Source organism: Takifugu rubripes, chromosome 7, assembly GCF_901000725.2.
Source record: "Takifugu rubripes chromosome 7, fTakRub1.2, whole genome shotgun sequence".
NCBI lineage: Eukaryota > Metazoa > Chordata > Actinopteri > Tetraodontiformes > Tetraodontidae > Takifugu > Takifugu rubripes.
The window spans coordinates 11,450,519-11,469,513 of NC_042291.1; the positions used below are offsets into that span (position 1 = coordinate 11,450,519).

Below are 18,995 nucleotides of genomic sequence, written 5' to 3' on the forward strand. Positions count from 1 at the left end.
AGAGACTTAACTGGTTAAAAGCTTCATGTTGACTTACAAGTGCTGCATATTTTAACCAGACTGAAACATCAGTGTTGTTTATGGTTTCCTTCCTTCACCTGTAGGAAAGGCAAAGAGGTGCCACTGTCGTTCAAGCATTTCTTCAGCAGCGCCATGTCTCTCAGACTCATCAACATGTCGGGAACCAAGCTGCCGCCAGAGGCCTTGAAGTAGGGGGCCAAATTATTCACATTTAATCTGGTTGCACATTCTGTATCATCAGCTCTCAGCAATGAATGCATCATGTGAGAGGGTAGTTTACCACAACAGGGAGCTGCATTGAGTGGCTGATGCTGCAGCTCTGAGTAAATCTGACCTAATTATTATATGAATACTGATACAGGATTGTGTCTCCACCGTTTACTGTAACATTTGACTGTAGTGTGGTTTTTTAAAACAACTGGAAAGTCAATTTACGCTGAAAATGTGTAGCTAAAACAAATGTCCTTGATTCAAACCATTTGAGGTTAATGAAACTAAACTTGCTCTTATTTGTACACGGACGTTGTTTTCAGGGCTCTGCTGCTCGGCCTTGCCAGTAACTTAAATGTGAAGGACGTGTCTCTCGACCTCAGCTGCTGTGAGGTAAGACCTGATTTTAGTTTAGAATCTGGGAACCTTCTTATCCTTTTTAATGAACATGTGAGGGGAAACTGTGGGTGCCATCTGTGGATTATCATTAACAACCGCTCCAGATTGTTTCATATAACAGGAAGACTTTTCATGCAGCGCAGCATCTGGATCTATTCTGGGACTTTCAGGGCGGCTGTGTCTGAGAATTGGCACAGTTTGACATTTCAATGCAGATTAGGTTTACTGAAGATGTTCCATTGCTCCCAGGTGTGATCAGTGTGTGTAACTGGTGTAAATGCAACCACAGGGAAGTCCAGGGACGCTGTATAGGGATGTATAGTAGCGTACAAACGGCAGGTGATGGAGGATGTCAGGCTGATGGTGGGTTTTAGCTGGCAGATATTTCCAAACTCTCTTGCCCCCCCCATCCTCGACTCCTCTGTGCCATGTTCGGAAACAAAAAACAGGCAGCTTCTGCAGACTGAATGGGATGGCTAAAGATAACACATGAATACAAATTACACAGGAAATCCAATTCCAGATTTCTATTGAAATCTTCCCAAACTCAAGCTGCAGGGGAAATGGTGCATTCTATCCTCTTTGAAGTCGTAATGAAGCGTTTGGCAGCCCAAAAACACAGTGAGTGGGCTGATGGCGACGCAAAATATGGGCTGAGGGGGGAGATTTGCAAACTGTGTTTGTGTGTGCGTGTCAGCGAGGGGTGTGTTTGGTAGCAGAGAGTGATCATTAAGCATCTGCGTGTTTTGTTGCTGGAAATACTTGGTTGTGGCTCTGACATGCTGTTCTCTCCCCTAATGCTTCTATAAGCTGGGCCATTGCGTAAGTACCAGAAATATCTCCTTTCTCAGCTCCGTATTGCATCAAAACTTCAGAGGAAAATCAAAAAACTGACCAGGAACCCCCAGCTGCCGCACAGATCCATTAGATCAGGTCTATTTGTGTTAAACGGTGTGTTGCTCTCCTGTATTTGCAGTTGCGTTCAGGAGGCTCTCAGATCCTTGAGGGTTGCATTGCCGAGATCCCGAACATCTCCAGCTTGGACATCTCTGACAATGGTGCGATGACCGTCGCCAACAGCTGTTTAAATAAGTTAGTATCAGTTTTGGGTGTGTTTTTAGTGTCCGTTTTTTTTTTTCTTCTGTCTACTTTTAGGCCTGGACTCGGACCTGTCCACCCTGCTGGTGTGGTTGGCCAAGAACCGTTCAATTAGGCACCTTTCACTGGGCAAAAACTTCAACAACATCAAGTCCAAGTAAGACTAAAAGAGAGTGCACTGTATGCATCAGGAGGCGACATTAGCCTGTAAGTCTGCAGAGACTTGATTTATTGATTTATAAATCTTTTATTATGCCTTTTTGTCCCTGCCTGACCCAGAAACCTTGCTCCAGTGTTGGACAGCCTGGTCCACTTGATTCAGGAAGAGGAGTCGGTGAGTTTCTAATTTCCTTCTCCTGCCATTCCTTTTTAATCGGACCTCTGACCTCTCCACTGAAGGGCAGTGTGAATATACCATCCAGTAATGTATCCATTTTAGCTGGAAATTAACCACCAAAGACATTAATATCTGCTGCTGAGGCCCATTTCTGTATAAAAACTCATCAGAATTCATAACCAGGAGATCCAAATTGTCTCATTTCTCATATGATGAGATACTGGATATGGCTAATTTCAATAAACCAAAGCTTGCATTTTTATGAAGCCTTTTCTCCAGCTATTCAATTTTCGCCCCCTCACTCAATCTCTCTCATTTGATCCCCCATCATGGAAGCTGTAACACATTTGGCCCCAGTCTCTGACCTTTTTTTGTCTTCCACGGTGGCAGATGCGCCAGATTGATGGACTTTTCCGCCATGTCTGCACGTGCACATGTGTGTGATTGTGCAGAGCTGTGTATTTATGAGGCTGTTATCTGGCCTCACAGGGCTGATTTTGAAAAGATCCCGCTTGACTGATGCATCCTGAAAAATCATTCAGAGGTTGTCCTGCAGGTCAGAGGAATGAAAAAATGGGAGGTTCAGAATTCCTTTCATCAAGCTGCAGCATCGAGCGATTCACTTACACTGTGTGGTGCAAGACACCTGGCCTCTCAGGATCTTTACAGGCAAGAGCTGATGTGCAAACAAAGATAAGCGAAGGTCTGTAACGATAACGAGCTTGAGACTTCGCTCGGCAGGACATTTTTCTGCATTTGACTGAGCTCCTGGTTGAACATTTTCATGATTTTTGTTTACTTTAGTAGTTTTATTCCATTTGTTTTACATAAACTACAAATGAAGGGTGAATTAATCACAAAATATTTAAAAACATGCAAATTTGAGTAATAATAAAGCTTGAAAAAGTCTACTCTCAGCATGGTTACAGAGCTTATGTAGGGTTTTCTCATGACTAGGAGGCTGGTTTGATTCCTCAGATTGTTTTTGCAAAGCTGGTTCCCAGGAGTCTCCAACTGGGTATTTGGCATTCCAAACAAAGCGTCTCCATTCTAGTGTGCAGACGGACACCGTTGGACACTTTGTAAAGCTTTGTGTCGTTCGCAGAATTCTCACAGAGTCCTGAACTTTTCATGCGTCACGGCGGGGATCAAACCTTTGAATTCTCTTTGATCACCTGATGCGTGTTTGATTAGCGGTTGCCCTCATTTCCAAAGATCTAATGTAGACAAATCCAACATTGAGTTGTACTGAAACTGTCAACACCTTTTTTCTTCTTCCCCGCACATCGCTCTCCCTCCCATCCCTCTCCAGCCCCTCACCTCTCTGTCTCTGGCAGACTCCAGGTTGAAGAGCGATCTGTCCATTGTGCTGAATGCACTCGGGAGCAACTCCACACTTGCCAAGTTGGACATCAGCGGGAACGCCATGGGGGACATGGGAGCCAAGATGCTGGCAAAGGCTCTGCAAATAAACTCTAAACTCAGGTGAGGACGAAACTTAGTCAGTTTCTTAGTCAGTTCCACATGGGCATGGTATTGTATCAATAGTCAACGATGCAATGAACACTGGTTTAAAAGGTGTTTGACCTTGTTGGATGCACTGTGCAGGACGGTAATCTGGGATAAGAACAACACCAGCCCCCAGGGTCTTCAGGATGTAGCAGCAGCTCTGGAAAAGTGAGTGACAGTAATGATGTGTGGTGTCCTGACTGAAACCGCTGAAGGGAAGAATGTGGTGCATGAATTTATTCCCGTTTGGTTTTGTGGGGAGGAGAAAGAATCCTAGCGGTGTTCTTCGAAGGGAAGAGAGAGTAGAATGGGGGGATGTAAATCAGTGATAAACAGCATAAAACAGCAAAGAAATGACAGAAAAGGGAAAATATGCTGAGATAGAAGGTCAGATACATCGGGGGGGCATTGTCTTTCTTGCTGTTGAATAGAAAATCCGGTTTGGTATGCAAATACTTCCAGCGTAACCATGAAATGACAGGCACGTCTCTCTGCATTTGGTTTTGGGATCTGTGCATTCTCGTCCCTCAGCCTTTTTCTCACAACCCTCTGATTCTCCACATTACACACTTGAAATAAAATAATAAAGACGTGTACGAATCATCCCTTGAGCTGTCAGTGGCGGAGCAGGATTTTCGGGAACGCAGCACGTTACATTGTGTCACTTTGCAACACAGGGTATTGGGGTTTTTTTCCCCTGTAGAAAAAGACCTTTTTGTGCTGATGGGGGGGGATGCTGGTGAGAGCATGATTTATTAAAGCAGATTTGTGGTCTGAAGAGTAGAAGGCAGGCGGATGAAGGCATCAAACTTTCATTTGTAAAGGCAGCAGGCTGCCTTCTATGGAGCAGCCGTGACAGTTATCTCCCTCGTGGAATAATGTCCTCTGGCCCGTGTGTCTTTTAGAAACTTCACCATTCGCTTCATGCCCATCCCCATCATCGACGCTTCCCAGGCTCTGAAGGCCAGCCCGGAAAAAACCGAGGACGCATTGCTGAAGGTGTGTGTCTCAGTGGCTGCTGTGCGTGTTTTTAAACGTGTCTTATACCGGTAATATATATGCTAACTTGAGTTTCGCTTTCATCCCAACAGATTGAGAATTATTTGTACAGGAATCACGAAACTAGAAAATACCTCCAGGAACAGGCGTACAGACTCCAGCAGGGCATCGTGACCACCACCACACAACAGGTGTGAACCCGTGTAACAAAATTTAGCAAATTCATTAAAATGTAACAAATTTTTTCTGTCCTGCAGATGATCGACAGGGTTTGTGTGAAGGTGCAGGACCACCTGAACTCTCTGAGGAACTCTGAGATGGAAGCCATCCTGGACGACAGCAGGTCAGCTGAGAACCTGATCAAAGATGCCAGGAACTCAAAAACGGTGAGGATTGCAAAGTTTTGTGCACGAGTGTGCCGGGTCTCTCTACCATTCTTGCATCTATACATCTGTCCCCCCCACAGTTGCTGCCCAACCTTTATCACTTAGGCTCGGCAGCCAGGGAGGAGCTGAACAGCTCGTCAGTGGGGCCTATTCAGAAGAAACTGGAGTCTATGGCTGGAGAGGTGACAACGGTCATGGACCAGCAACTGCAGGTAGAGAGGAAACGTGGACAGATATAAAAATTGTCGTACTTTTAAATTAATCTTTGAGGTTTTCGTACGAAGCTATTTGGTTAATTTTTCCCACCTGTTACATGCATCTGTCCAGAGTTTGTTGGAGTTGATGGTGGATGCAGCGGAGTCTCTGTGCCCTCATGTGATGAAGAGGACTAATCTTCGCACAGAGCTAATACAAGCTAGCTCATCCAAGATGGTTGTCCCCAAAAGCTTTGTGACCAAGACCCTCCTGGAGCAGTCTGGAGTGGACATTGTTAATAAGATTAGGCAAGTGTGTGTGTGTGTGTGTGTGTGTGTGTGTGTGTGTGTGTGTGTGTGTGTGTGTGTGTGTGATCTGCTGTTTACCATCTTTCCCTGTGTCTCAGCGAGGTGAAGCTGAGTCTGGCATCTTTCCTCTCCGATCGGATCGTCGATGAGATTTTGGAAGCTCTTTCCACGTCTCAGCTCACTCTGGTAAAATCTGAGGAATTTTTTTTTTTTTTCACTGTGACTGTTGACAACTCTGACAAATTGGAGCCCTTGCAGCTCCACTTTCTTTCATATATTTCTTACTTTGAATGACGTTTAATGAACTAAAAAGCGGAATTACCTAATTATGTAACTCATTCAGTGTGTCAGCCTTTCTAACTTGACCCCTCCGTTCTCCTGCTTGCCTCATCTTCCTCCCACTCCCTGTTCCATCTTCAGGCAGACCATCTGGTGCGGCGAGGTCGCCCCCTGGTGCAGCAGGAGTCGGTAGATCTGGATGTCCCAGAGGAGAAAGTTGCTAAACGGGCGTCGACAGAGATCCTGGAGGGGGAGAGGTTGGATGACCTGGAGTCGTGCATGGTAGGAGAGCACCTTCTGGAGATCAGCGGGTTTGGTTTAGCTGTCAAATGATTCCTATATGTGAGGGCGGAGCAGCAGCTGACTTGAGCCAGCATTGCCTGAAGGCATGTTGTGGTTTGAACTGGATTTACTGAAACTTTAGCTTGTATGCAAACAGTAGAAGAGTGCAGGGGCTCCGCCCTAACACGGGGCCAGAACACTCAGGTTTCTTCATGGAAAACGTGAGTATCGAGGTGACGGTTGTGGAATATGTGTTATTTTTGTATTCGTCATAGTGAGGCCGTTTGGGGTGTGAGTTAAATGCCGAGTAGACATGAGCTGCAGTCAGCAGGATGCTTCATCTCTGGTCCTGTCTGTCTCTCTCCATCTTGTGTCCCTCTTCTCTTCTGTTCTGGCTGCTCCTTTGTTTGCGTGCACTAGATTTTACCGTGTGTTGTCTTTCTTTCCCTCCGATCTCCTTTCCCCTCTCTGTCTGTCCTCTTCCTTTCTACCTCTGCTTCATGGAGACTCTGTGCTGCACCAGTGTAAGTAGTTCTGGTCTGGACCGTCTCCTCTGTGCGCTCCTTCATGCTCATCCTCGCACTGTGTCTGCCTGCTGCACAGTTCTCTCTGCTGAAGCACAAAGTCTCCTAAGTGATATATAAGCTCCTCTCCTGAATTTTTTTATTTGAATTTTGACATTTAAATCCACACATCCTGCCCCACTGCACCGCGCCTCTCCACTGGATCTACATGCCATTTTCAAACATTTGTCACGTGTCATATTGGGCGTTTCTGTTGAACAACTGATGAATTTGATTTAGTGTAGACTCACTTAAACCTCAACAGAAACAACAGCTTTCCTCCTTTGTTGAACATTATTACACCTATTATTTTAAATTCTTGTTTCAGATGACTCCCAAGTCCAAGAGAAAGAGCATCCACAGCAGAATGCTTCGGCCGGTGTCTCGTGCCTTCGGTAAAATGTCACGTCACACTATAAAAAGCTGACTCGGCTCGGTAGAACATTAGCTATTGGATTGATTGGGTCTGTATCTGCACTCTAAACACCACAGAGATGGAATTCGACCTGGATAAGGCCCTTGAGGACGTCCCTGTCCATGTGGAGGACGCCTCATCCCGTACTCCGCCCACGCCATCGCAGGTCGTGCCAAAAATGGAGCAGCGACTGATGGCAGAGCTGCCGTCAGAGGAAGAGAAGAAGCTGCAGCACTTCACTAAACTGCGTCCCCGCAGGAAGAAGAAGTTGCATTCGAGCAAAGTTCCTGTGAGTAGAACTTGACAGCCGGAGGAAGTTTAATCAATCTACTTCTTCAAAAGAAGTTACCATTGGATAGACTTCCGTTGAAATGATTGAAGATGGCGAGAATCCACTTATGCTGTGAAGATATTGCAGATATGCAGTTTTCAGTTGGATATTTAACTCCCTGTTTCAGCAAATCAGCAGTGTGCCATCTCAAGATGGAGAGCAGAACGGCCTCATGGGAAGGGTAGATGAAGGCGTGGATGAGTTTTTCTCTACAAAAGTCACTAAGATAGAATCAAAGTAAGGATTACATTTACATCTCGTGGATTCAACGTCAATCTATTGTATGGATTGCCTCTTGCTTGTCTGCAAGTTTGTCTTTTCTTCTGTTCCCTCCTCAGACGTTCCCTAAAGGGTTCAGAATCTCAGGATATAGAGAAAAAAAAAAGTAAAGGAGGGTTCTTAAATCTCATAAAACGCTCCTCTAAATCGGATAAATCGGACAAATCTCAGACAGCCCCTTCAGTTTTGGGGGCTTCCTCAGCAACTTCAGCCACAGCTCCAGCATCTTCCATACCCGAGGAGCCCTCCTCACCAAGGGTGGCACTAAAAAGCCCAGCACCTGAGACAAAGTCCAAGTAAAGTGTTTTTTTTATTAAATATGAAATAATATTGTTAAATTTAGCCTGAGTTTAGAGATCACCTCTGATTCTTCACTGCAGAGACGCTTCTAGCCGCTCACAGCACACAGACTGTAGCAGCAGCTCCGACCGCTCAGAGGAGCCGAGGACGCCAGACTCTATCGACGAGCCCTGGGAGGGCTCAGATGGCAGGGGCAGTCCTCAGGGTGGCAGGAGGTACCCGGGGGTGCAGATGATGGGCAGCGGCCTCCTGGCTGAAATGAAAGCCAAGCAGGAGAGGAGAGCACACAAGGTGGGTAGGGCCAATTTCTACTGTGTTACAAGTGTTCAGGATCCACACGTCAAGGCTGCACAACAAGGAGCACCCACACGCGTGCATGTGCTCGGTCATGTGTAGTTCTCTGCAGGCTGGTCAATGCAGCTGTCAGCATTGGGACATAAAAACACAAAGAAGAGAGGTGGGAGTGGAGAGATGGAGGGAAGCATGAAAGATACCCAGGTCATCGTGGGCAAATGTTCTAAATGCAGATACTGGCATATTATCTCAGGAGACTAATTCAATTGGCTAGATGTTAGAGGGAGGGAAAAACATCTTGCTGCTGTCAGGAAACATCAATACTCATGATGGTCTAAAGGAAGCCTGCAAAAACCAGTACCTGCCAGGTCATGCCACTCCAGCCTTGTTGTTACTGCAGTGTGGAACTCAAATGCTGAAAAGCTCATTTCTTTTATGCTTAAATTAGGATTTTTTTTCCCTTTGCTTTGTCAATTATATATATATATATATATAAATTGCCTGTCGTGCAACAGCGCCCTCTGCTTTTACAGTCTTAAATAGCACGTTTTCAACTTTATCCAAACTGATGAATAGAGAAACAGCTGTCCTGCTGCCAGATACAATGTTTGAATATCTTAAAAATGAAATGATAGGAATGATATCGAAATGAAAAAATGTCTTCATATTCTTGTGCAAGAAAACAGAATAAATACTTGAAAATGTCTCGCTCGCTGACCCGTATTTGTACCTTGTCTTCTCCAGTCTTCCAGCCCTGACAGGCCTGACAGCAATACATCAGGTGAGCTGTAAATGCTGTTAACTCTTCCTACACACATGTATCTAGAAATGACAGTTGGGACATATGGTTTTAAATGCTTGGCTCCAGAAAACAGATCCTCTACTGGTTTGGTTTTGAAATCCGACCCGGGTTCCCCAGAGAAAACCCACCCCCGTGGTGACGTAAAACCAGAGCCGGCCACTCGCCTCAAGGCTGCATCCTTAGGTAGTTCCCCTGGAGGGCCAGTAAATCCCAAACCGCCTGTGTCCCAGGGGACAAAGCCAGCTCTGGCTGCCCGACCCACCATCCCCCTGAAGCCGAGGACTGCCAGCAACAGGAGCATCGGTACATTCAGTTTGTTCTCTCACCAACGACTCTGTCCTTCAATCTGAATATTCACGTTTTTGTCTGATTTTTACAGATGAGGGTGCAGATTCACCCAGTAGTGGCTGTGTCTCTCCTAAGGTCACAACGCTTCCACCCTTAAAGAGGATGCTGTCAGAGAAAGAGGGCCAAACTGGTGTGCAGTCAGCAGGCTCTCCCAATAAAACCACTCAGGATGGTGGGTCACAGTTTCCAAAACCTTTAAGTACATCCTACTACACCAGCAAGGTTTCTTTTTTTATTCTCTCCTTCGTTTGTCTCCTCTGTTCTTTCCTTTTCTCCATGTCTTCCTTTGGGGTGGGATCTGAGGTTTGTGGCCAAGATTAAAACCACTGTTCTGAAATATGATGGAACCAGACAGGATCCTGCTGATTTTCCTAAAATAGATGTCATAAAGATGTTTTTTCTCCTTCCTTCTTTTTGTTTCCATCTTTTGTCCTCCAGCACTGTTAAAAACATCCCTCTCTGTTTGTTTTCAGTGAGGTCGCCACCTGTGTCGGACCCCGGTCAGCGACCCAGCTTTGTCCGCACCAACTCCGAAGATCAGAGCTCGGTCAAGGCCAAGGACCAATCCCCAAACCCAGACAAGGACAAGACGACAGGGAAGAAGTCGTCAGACTCTGGGGAGGAGGCAGACAAAGACTTAATTTTAAGTTAACACTTACTGGACCCCAGGAAGAGTCCTGTCATGGTGCTAACTTCTGGAGGACACAACAAATGATTATATTTTGTTAATATTAGCGCTTGCTGGTCCTGTTTGGCCTCAGTTAAAAAGATTTGGTTTGCAGGGTGACCTGCTCTATCAGGTAACAATTAAAAAAAAAGTTTGATGTGATTTAAAAAGAATAATAAATAGAGGGGAACACTTAGGGAACTCTTTGGTACATTCTCCAATCACATGTCATCCAAAAGGTTGTTTTGTTTTTTTTAAAAAAAAGTGCTTCCTGTTTCTCAACTCCTTTTCTCAGCTTTCAGGGGAAATTCTGTACTAAAACACACGTTGTACATCCTAGTTTCCCAGGGACCAAACACATGTAACAGTAATACTAAAATCACTGTACTGTACTTGAACTCATCTATACGACCAAGACTAATTAGTCCTTTCATATATTTGTATAGATTTTTTTCTATCTGCTAATTTCAGGACATGCAAATTCATTAACTCTGACTAAATCCATTATGCAACTCAACACCTTTGGTTCAGGTGCCAGAAAAAGTCCCTCAAAGGTCTGTAGGCACATTCTGAATGGGCTGATATCAGCATCAGAGTAACCCTGTAAAGTGTTGCTTCAAGAGGACACCGTTTACTTTAACTTAACTGATAATCTAAAAGGCTTCAGCACTGTTAACTAACACTGATCTGTAAAGATGTTTATTTTATTATTGTATTTTTTTATAATGGGGTCTCAGTCTGTGTGTAATTCAATTTAACCTCAAAAGTTCAAATAAATCAAAGCTCTTTATTATTTCTTGTTGAGCAAATGTCGGTTTTCATGCTGTCCATCTCGAAGTCTCTGATCGCCCCCTGCTGTCCTGACATTCTAATGAAAAGAACTGACTTTATAAAGACGACTGATGGAAAGAGTAGCAGAAAATGACATTTGCACCCCTTTTCCCTGTTTCCACAAACGCCTCTCGGGCCATATTTGTGCTCAAAGGCGAGACACTGAGGGAACGCCAGCCTTCTGACGCTCACTCAGAACCTGAACTGAACTTCACGCTTTCACAACCTAAATCCTTTCATACTTCCGAGCTTTTGAAAATGCTCTGCGTGGAGTCACAGCAACCTGGGGGCCACTACAGCCAACTCGGGGCTCTTCTCTGTGGAGCCTGCTGAGCACCTGCCAGCTACAACCACAGCTCTCAAGTCAGTTCCAGTAGTTTCTGCCCCTGGAGATCCAGCTGTTTTTCCCACTGCACCTGCATCACAACCTTGAAATTGATCATGTTCAACATCAAACGCTGTGTTCTTTGTGCCAAAACATGCTCCAGTGTCCACGATGGGCCTCACTCTTAATGTGCAGTCTGAAAGAGGCACGTGATTGATTGCACCGAGCATAAACTGTTGCGATTTGCTTTTGTTCCAGTTATAATCGGGCTGCTCAGTCCTAGACATCATTTTTTTCTTTCACCTGTTCTAACACACTGAATAACAATACTTTTATTATATTTATTGCAGAAATGTATGGCTTTTTTTAATTATTGTTGTATGTGGATTTCAGAAGCAGCTGGCTGTGTTTCTGTTACCTGTTTAGTCCTGTAAATGTGTTATCACCTGAATTCTGTTCTTCTCTCTTCTTTTAAAGAGTTCAGATCTGCTGTCAAGTCTTTCTGTGACTGCATGTCGCTGTGACTTGTGCTGTATGTATATATGTACTTTCATGCATGTCGGAGTGAGTGTGTGTACCCTGGATGTATGTTTAATACACACATGTACTGTAATATACACACACTGTGATATATTGACACGCTTTTGTGAACACGGCAATCCTTCACTGATTTGGTACTAAGTACACTAAGGGTTTTTAACCTTTTTGGAATAAAAGGCCATCTAAATATTTCTGGTCTCTTTCCCATGTACATTGTGTTCGTAGAATTGAATCCATTTGCCCCTGTTAAGTTATTGGTCAATGTAAAAAATGATGGTTGGCAGGAAAAAAAATACATAAATGCCAGTGCAATGTTTGCTAATTATTTGTCCATTTGTTCTATTTTGTCAATGTTAAGTTTTACTGGGTCACTTTGCTGCTGTCTCTTGCAAATTGTTAATAATGATTAAAAAGAATATCTTCACAGGCCTCAAATTCCTTTGTGAAACTGCTTTTATTTTGATCTGATGTGCATTGCCGCCTGTGACCACTAGGTGGACACTACAGTGTGTGTGTCTCTCTCTCTCTCGCTCTCTCTCTCTCTCTCGCTCTCTCTCTCTCTCTCTCTGCCGGAGGAGGAGGAGGTGTGGTTTACTTTTTTACAGACAGCATATGTCAGCCTAGAGCAGACAGCTGAGCACTAACCGCCTTCATCTTTCTTGTTTCATGAATTAAGTTTGCAGTAAACTTACTTTTCTCTACTACTACGATGGAGTCCTCTTTCCATAACCTGGACGCAGCTGGTTTCCTGGAAATTTGGCAACACTTTGATGCAGATGGTGAGGACAGTTAATATACACATTTATGGCCTGTAGAAAGTTTAAATGAAAACAGTTTCGCGTGAATGTCTGAACCCGCTGAATGCACAAACGGAGGCAGAAGAGTTTGCACGGATCAGAGGCTGTTGTATGACGATGATTTATCTTTGAGGACAGATCACAGTAAATTTACAGACGCTGTCTTGACAGATAATGGTTACATTGAGGGTAAAGAGCTGGATGACTTCTTCCGTCACATGATGAAGAGACTGGGTCCGCAGGTAAGGCAACATACTTGTGCTTCATGACTTACTTGGCGACAGCAGCTCGGTGTGGATGGCAGACCCGCAGCTGTATGCATGGGTGGAGCGACTGCACAGAACGTCAGTTGCAATCATGATGAAGAGCCTTCATCTTCACAGCGCAGCCATCAGTGCTCTCTGCTGTTCGTGAGCGGTCCCACTTCCTTGGATACTAATGGGGATGTAAAACAAACAGACCATCAGCCTGTCGCTGTCATGTTTGCTTTTGAGCATTAATGGCCCCAGGACAAGCACTGGTTTGTGTTTTTGGTTACTTTGGCATCACTGACAGGAACAAGAGCATTTTAACTTCTGTTCTATTATATCATTGCAATGAGCCCAAGACCTCAAACAGATTACATTGTGATGGAGAATAAATAAGTTTATAGTAAATAAACATACATACCAGCAAGACTGAAATAAATGTCTATAATGAGGTATTGCATCTGCCTTTTTTCTAGCTTGGCACACTCATGATGTGAAACAATTGTCAAGTGTGCAGCAGGTTTCTATAGTTACAGTACAGCAGTCATGTGGGTTTTTTTTTGTTTTTTTTTTAGTTTAGCTCCTTGAAATCGTTCTGAATCTAAATTACTATTATATGTGGCCCTGGATTCAGAGGGGAAAAACCAAAGGAAAGGTGGCGTATCCATGGTGACATTTCTTAAAATAATCCTGACTGCTAACTGTACAACATTCGTCCTTCAAAATGAAGAATTTAGAAGTTGAAACGATGAATCATCTCACTGTAATCCCACGTCTTTACAGGAGCAAGTGACCGAAGAAAGAGTGCAGAGACTGAAGAAAAGGTTCATGTCGGCCTATGACATCACTGCGGATGGGAAACTACAGATTCAGGAGGTATTTCAGAAACCGTCCTGTTTTCTAATGTTTCCGCCAAGTCCAAGGGAAACAGTCTTAGCACAGTTATGTAGACCAGTACATCCATTAGGGCAGATGAAATGTTTTAGCTTTCATTCCTAAACCCTGGGAAGACAAATCCATACAGCATCTCTGCAGGTTTCCCCAGAGGCTGTGGTTGATTCAGGCCTGTCAGACCTGTTACTGTTGAGGTTATGCAGCCTAACGATGCTGGGTGGCGTTTCCAGTCTTTCACCTTAGGCCTGGGTCTATAATTGTTTTTGTATGGGAGGACGTTCTGCTGGGCTGCCTCTCATATGGAGGGACGTAGGTAAACGCTGCCCCAGCATTGATCTGAGTCTTGGAGGCAGAAGCCATTATCCTGAAAGTGTTTTGTCATGACAATCCAGCTCTTCTGGAGTTGGCATCGGTCCTGTTGCACTGCGGTTCCGGTGTCTTCTTGTATTTTAATTAAACATATGATAGTTGGAGCCAGTTTAATCGGCTAATGGGCCGTTTAAACTGCTGCCAGACAACAGGGCAAAAGTGAAGAGGAGTCAGGAGGAGCTGCAGCATCAGAGAAAACCTTAATGTATGGTCATACGGCTAATGAACCCACTGCAGTCGCCAGTTGCTGCCACTTTATTCACACAGGTAAAAAAGGTCTCACTAACAAGCCAGACTTTTGACATCTCTGCTGAAGATCATCCCAGAACTGCTCTTCTGTAGAAAAGAAAAGCTAATTTAATCACATCTGGTCGACCAGAATGAGACCTTGCTTCTATCATTGTCTCCATAAATTGAATATCCCTCATCAGTAACCCATCGCCGCTCTCTCGCTGCGTTTTGTAGCTGGCCAACATGATCCTGCCTGAAGACGAGAACTTCCTGTTAGTGTTCCGCAGGGAAGCTCTTCTGGACAACAGCATTGACTTCATGAAGGTGAGCTCAGAAGCTACACGCACCACATATTTATGCATCAGCTGCAATAGGAAACACGTGAGAGTGAAACCACACAGTGGTGCTTTCTTCCTAACTCTGATATATTGACAAAAGCCTAATCTTCTTACTCCATCTAACTGCTGTCTTATTAAGTTACCATAGCAATATTTCACCAGAGTATGAGTTCTAATCACGGCGTGTTCTCGCTAATCAGTCTTCCTTCTCCTGTCCATTGTAGATCTGGAGGAAGTATGATGCGGACTGCAGTGGCTACATATCAGCCCAGGAGCTCAAGGTGAGGCGATCTACGTTGTAAGCCAGATCGCCTGAAGGCCAAGCTTTCAGTGGGCAGCAGGAGCCGCATTCTTGTGTGCACAATGATAATATAAAGCACAAGTGTCCTTTGACAGCCAAACCAAATTCCAGCATGAAGCTGCATTTGAATATAAATGTCACATCAATTTCTTTTCAACGCCATTGCTCATTTTGGTCTTTTGTTTATGCGTTTCAGGCTTTCCTGGGTGATTTATTCCAACAGCATCACAAAGACGTGTCGGCTGACAAGCTGGAGGAGTACACGGACACAATGGTAGCGTTATATTCCAATGTAATGTTGTGTTTGTGAACATTTCTCTGGCAGACTGCTGCGTAGCAGGGTTGATAATGACTGATGAAGAAGCATCAATGGGTTGGTGTGGCTCTGTTGGACTAGTTGGATCACTATGGTAACTCATGTACTGCAGGATGTGCGCAGACTTTTAAAAAAAATAATAATAATCCCACTTTTCATCAGCTGTAGGTCTTCCTGCACTTACAATAATGCAGTTTATCAAGATCAGTTTTGTTTTATGCCAGGAGGATGAATCGGCATTGGTGCGCTGACTTTTATTTGTATTCCTTCAGCGTCTGTCTCCAAAATTCAATTTTGACCGACAGTAGTTGATGCTCGGAGTCAGAGAATCAATGAGCGCATGCTGAAACCATAGGTGACGTCAGGAACTAACCACTGAGATCACTTTTCTCAGTAACCCTCCCTGTTTTTCCACAGATGAAGATCTTCGACAAAAACAAGGACGGCTGTTTGGACCTGAACGACTTGGCCAGGTGCATTTTAAATACGCATATTAAAGAAAAACACTGTACAATCCCTTAAAGACAGAGTGGATTCATTGCAGGAAAAACACATAATGCACATTTATGCAAAAGTACGTTCATGCTCATGAATATTGTTTTCCATTTAGGATCTTGGCTCTAGAAAACAACTTCCTGCTCCAGTTTAAGATGGATGTAAGCATGATTGTCTAGTGCTATCTAGTTTGTGTGGCGGATGGTGGAGACGAATGCAGCAGATTAGGAAATTATGCACATCTAATCTGTCACACATTTTCTAAGAATAGTCTCACTTCCTCCCCCAAGGCCTGCAGCAAAGAGGACAGAAAGCGAGACTTTGACAAGATCTTTGCCCATTATGATGTTGTAAGTACCTTCAAAAGAAATCGGCAGAGTTTCGGACATCGCCGCCACGCCCACATTTGCAGGATTTCCAGAAAAAGGACTCAATGCAGCAACTGGGTTTCCAATTAGTTCCCTTTTCTCGTTAATGAAGCCTAATAAAATAAAACAGCCATCATGTTGCAGAGTCACTTTGTATGATAATTAGTCTCGTTCCTGGTGCAGCTCCACACGTAAGTCATCCGTCTCCTCTCTTGAGTGCTGCAAACCCTCTTGGCTGACCCTTTCATGCTCAGAGACACTCAGGAACTGTCTCATGAGACAGTTGTGGTTGGATCAGCCATATCTACTCCGACTATACTAATGTTGGTGTGGACACATAAAACCATGTGGTTGTTCTACAGGGAAAATTATCTTCAAATTGATCTGTTGCAGTCATTTAGAGTTGAGGGTTACTTCAAATCTATTTAAGACTAATGATATATGAAAAGTGGTAAAATCCAGTGGCAAAGGGAGGGCAGAGCTCGAGGGAGCTAAAATATCTCCTGATGTATTATTCAAATTTTAATGTGTCGTGTTGTGTACTTTTTAAAAACTTGCTTTCAAGATATTAACAGTTGTCAGCCTGAGGTGTTTGATGAGCAATTGATGAGTTACTCCGCTGATTCGATTTTACTTCCTCAGAAAATTGGACATAAATGTTAAGCGAGCTGGAATATGTCCCGCTCCAGGGTGCTGGTCCATCAGTCATGGGTCCACACTCGGGGAAGAGACGTCTTTTTAGGGGCGGCTAAAATCAGCAGGATGTAAATTACATCCTTTGGTCAATAGTTTACACCTTTTCTCATTCATGACTCTTTGTCTCTCTCCTTTCCTTCGGTTTTTGCTGTTAAGAGTAAAACCGGAGCTCTGGAAGGTCCTGAAGTGGACGGATTTGTCAAAGACATGATGGGACTTGTCAGAGTAAGTTTTCTTTATAGCCTGATCCACAAACATGCTGCGTTTTCCCCTCTACATATTCATTCATTTTAATAGTCTTAAATGATCTGTTTTTACATCTTCAGCCCAACATGACTGGTTCTGAGCTGGATCAGCTCCGAGCCGTTCTGTTGTGCCACTGTGATGTCAACAAAGACGGGAAAATCCAGAGAAACGAGCTCGCCCTGTGCCTGGGAGTCAAGCCCTAGCCTCCGTCTGTGGTGCGTTCAGTAAAACCGTAAAAGGCTGATACGGAACTTAAAGTCTTAGAGACTAATAAAGGGAAAATCAATGGATTCAACATTAAGTGACTTGAAATGATAGATTTTTGTGCACGTGTATCTGTGATTTCCTTTGTGAGGTAGAATTAGTGGAATTGTAGATCAGTGAACTCGGTTTTGAGAAATAGGATTATGAACTAAATGTTTTTAGCAGTATTTGTGGAGGAAAAGCATGTTTCTCTCTGTTGTAATTTTAATAAAATGTGCTGTAAAAGAAATAAAATAAATTAATTGATTTGAGAACTTTTCATTTTACTATAATGTAAAAAAATATTTTCAAAAATTATTTTCAAAAATTCATTTGTCAGCGTTTCAGATTACAGAAATTACGATTGATGAGGGCTTTTCATTTAATGATATAACGAGTCCGACTTCAGTAACAGTGTGGAGGACCAAGCAAAGTGGCAAATATTGATCAAATTTGCAATCTTAAAACAAAAGATCACACAAAAGTGGTGAGAGATTGGAGGAAAGAAAACAATAAAAGACCAGGAGAGTTGTAACGAGAGATATTTAAGGCCATTTCTCCACATTTAAAGTGTGGATACTTTAATCTCAAGTAAACACAGATCGATGTGACTCAGCAAGTCATCAACACTGAAAGGCTGTTTGTTAAGTCCACCAAAGGAAGAAATACACACACACGCACACACACTTACGCAAACTAACAGGGTTAAGTAGATGGAAACCCACAAAGAGGAACATAATGGTGCAGGCCTAAAAGCTTTAGCCTGCCACAGTCCATCTGACTGGTGTTTCGGTCCCAATAGTGCTGCAGAGTATGTTCGGACATTTCCTGTATGTGGTCATTAAACGGACAACAATAAAGAGTTCGATCAAAACAGTAGAAGTAGAGTGAATATAGAGTTTAAATGAAGCAGGCGTAATAGTGTTTTGCCTCTAAACGGTGCTGGAGACCGAAATGCTTATAACTGTTATTGGTGGGAGCGGAGCAGCTGCAGCAAAGCAAACAGTCTCTCCCACATATTTTTTCATCTGAAGCCTCCTTTACAATAGTGAGAATCAAATAGCACAAGCACACACACGCACACACGCACACTCAATTCAAACCCCATAGAAAATAATTGTATATGTGTCACATTTAATCATTTTAATAATTTAAAAAAAAATCAAGACAAGGTATTTCATATATCTTCCTTCTCACAGAAATCAGGCAAACATACAAGAGTAAAGCATAATGTTATACTACCCTCTAGTGGTAATGTTGTGATAATGTAGTGGTCCATCTATCTATCTATCTATCTATCTATCTATCTATCTATCTATCTATCTATCTATCTATCTATCTATCTATCTATCTATCTATCTATCTATCTATCTATCTACACAACCTGATAAAAACATCTTTATGGGATTTTGAAAAAGAATACCTTTCTGCATGATGTTAGTTAAATTAAAGAGCATTATAAAGTTAGAAACATTCTGGCAGTGGCCCACAGAGATATTTGACTGGGCACCAGAACCTTTTGCTCTTTTTTTGGTCTTGGAACTCTTCATCTCTTCTCTGGCTCTGGGACAATCCCCGCTAAGTAAACAACAAATAAATAGGGTGCAGTAAATTGTATTCCTCTGCCCGCTTTAAGGTTACGTTTCTGTCGCTCTCCTAGGTGAAACCCAACATTCCTGCGCCCAAAATGCCAACGCTAAACGCAGTTCACCGGGCCTATAAGCTGAACTGTAAA

At 43.5% G+C, this 18,995-nt stretch overlaps 2 protein-coding genes across 4 annotated transcripts in view; both read left to right on the forward strand.

Annotated features, from left to right (window-relative positions):
* The window catches only part of LOC101061786 (F-actin-uncapping protein LRRC16A), a 33,849-nt gene extending 21,707 nt beyond the window's left edge, over positions 1-12,142 (forward strand). Inside the window, exons 16-39 of one of the 3 annotated variants that reach the window (XM_029838873.1) lie at positions 105-209; positions 555-624; positions 1,441-1,452; positions 1,607-1,688; positions 1,786-1,885; positions 2,008-2,062; positions 3,378-3,550; positions 3,674-3,742; positions 4,480-4,573; positions 4,666-4,764; positions 4,831-4,959; positions 5,040-5,171; positions 5,287-5,462; positions 5,561-5,648; positions 5,883-6,023; positions 6,915-6,981; positions 7,079-7,290; positions 7,460-7,569; positions 7,671-7,907; positions 7,992-8,202; positions 8,950-8,986; positions 9,074-9,310; positions 9,387-9,577; positions 9,829-9,956. In XM_029838873.1, coding sequence (XP_029694733.1) covers positions 105-209; positions 555-624; positions 1,441-1,452; positions 1,607-1,688; positions 1,786-1,885; positions 2,008-2,062; positions 3,378-3,550; positions 3,674-3,742; positions 4,480-4,573; positions 4,666-4,764; positions 4,831-4,959; positions 5,040-5,171; positions 5,287-5,462; positions 5,561-5,648; positions 5,883-6,023; positions 6,915-6,981; positions 7,079-7,290; positions 7,460-7,569; positions 7,671-7,907; positions 7,992-8,202; positions 8,950-8,986; positions 9,074-9,310; positions 9,387-9,577; positions 9,829-9,831 — 2,830 coding nt within the window. In that variant the 3' untranslated portion in view covers positions 9,832-9,956. Of the gene's footprint in view, positions 1-104; positions 210-554; positions 625-1,440; positions 1,453-1,606; positions 1,689-1,785; positions 1,886-2,007; positions 2,063-3,377; positions 3,551-3,673; positions 3,743-4,479; positions 4,574-4,665; positions 4,765-4,830; positions 4,960-5,039; positions 5,172-5,286; positions 5,463-5,560; positions 5,649-5,882; positions 6,024-6,914; positions 6,982-7,078; positions 7,291-7,459; positions 7,570-7,670; positions 7,908-7,991; positions 8,203-8,949; positions 8,987-9,073; positions 9,311-9,386; positions 9,578-9,828 lie in introns of all 3 variants that reach the window. The other 2 variants (XM_029838872.1, XM_003966028.3) reach the window with 2 other exon arrangements.
* A 179-nt stretch (positions 12,143-12,321) lies between these two features.
* Positions 12,322-17,532, forward strand: scgn (secretagogin, EF-hand calcium binding protein). The gene is made up of 11 exons (XM_003965993.3): positions 12,322-12,497; positions 12,687-12,757; positions 13,547-13,639; positions 14,492-14,581; positions 14,820-14,876; positions 15,093-15,170; positions 15,630-15,685; positions 15,823-15,868; positions 15,998-16,057; positions 16,928-16,996; positions 17,098-17,532. The coding sequence occupies exons 1-11, from the start codon at positions 12,428-12,430 to the stop codon at positions 17,218-17,220; spliced, it is 813 nt and encodes a 270-aa protein (XP_003966042.1). The 5' UTR covers positions 12,322-12,427; the 3' UTR covers positions 17,221-17,532.
* Positions 17,533-18,995: the final 1,463 nt, after the last annotated feature.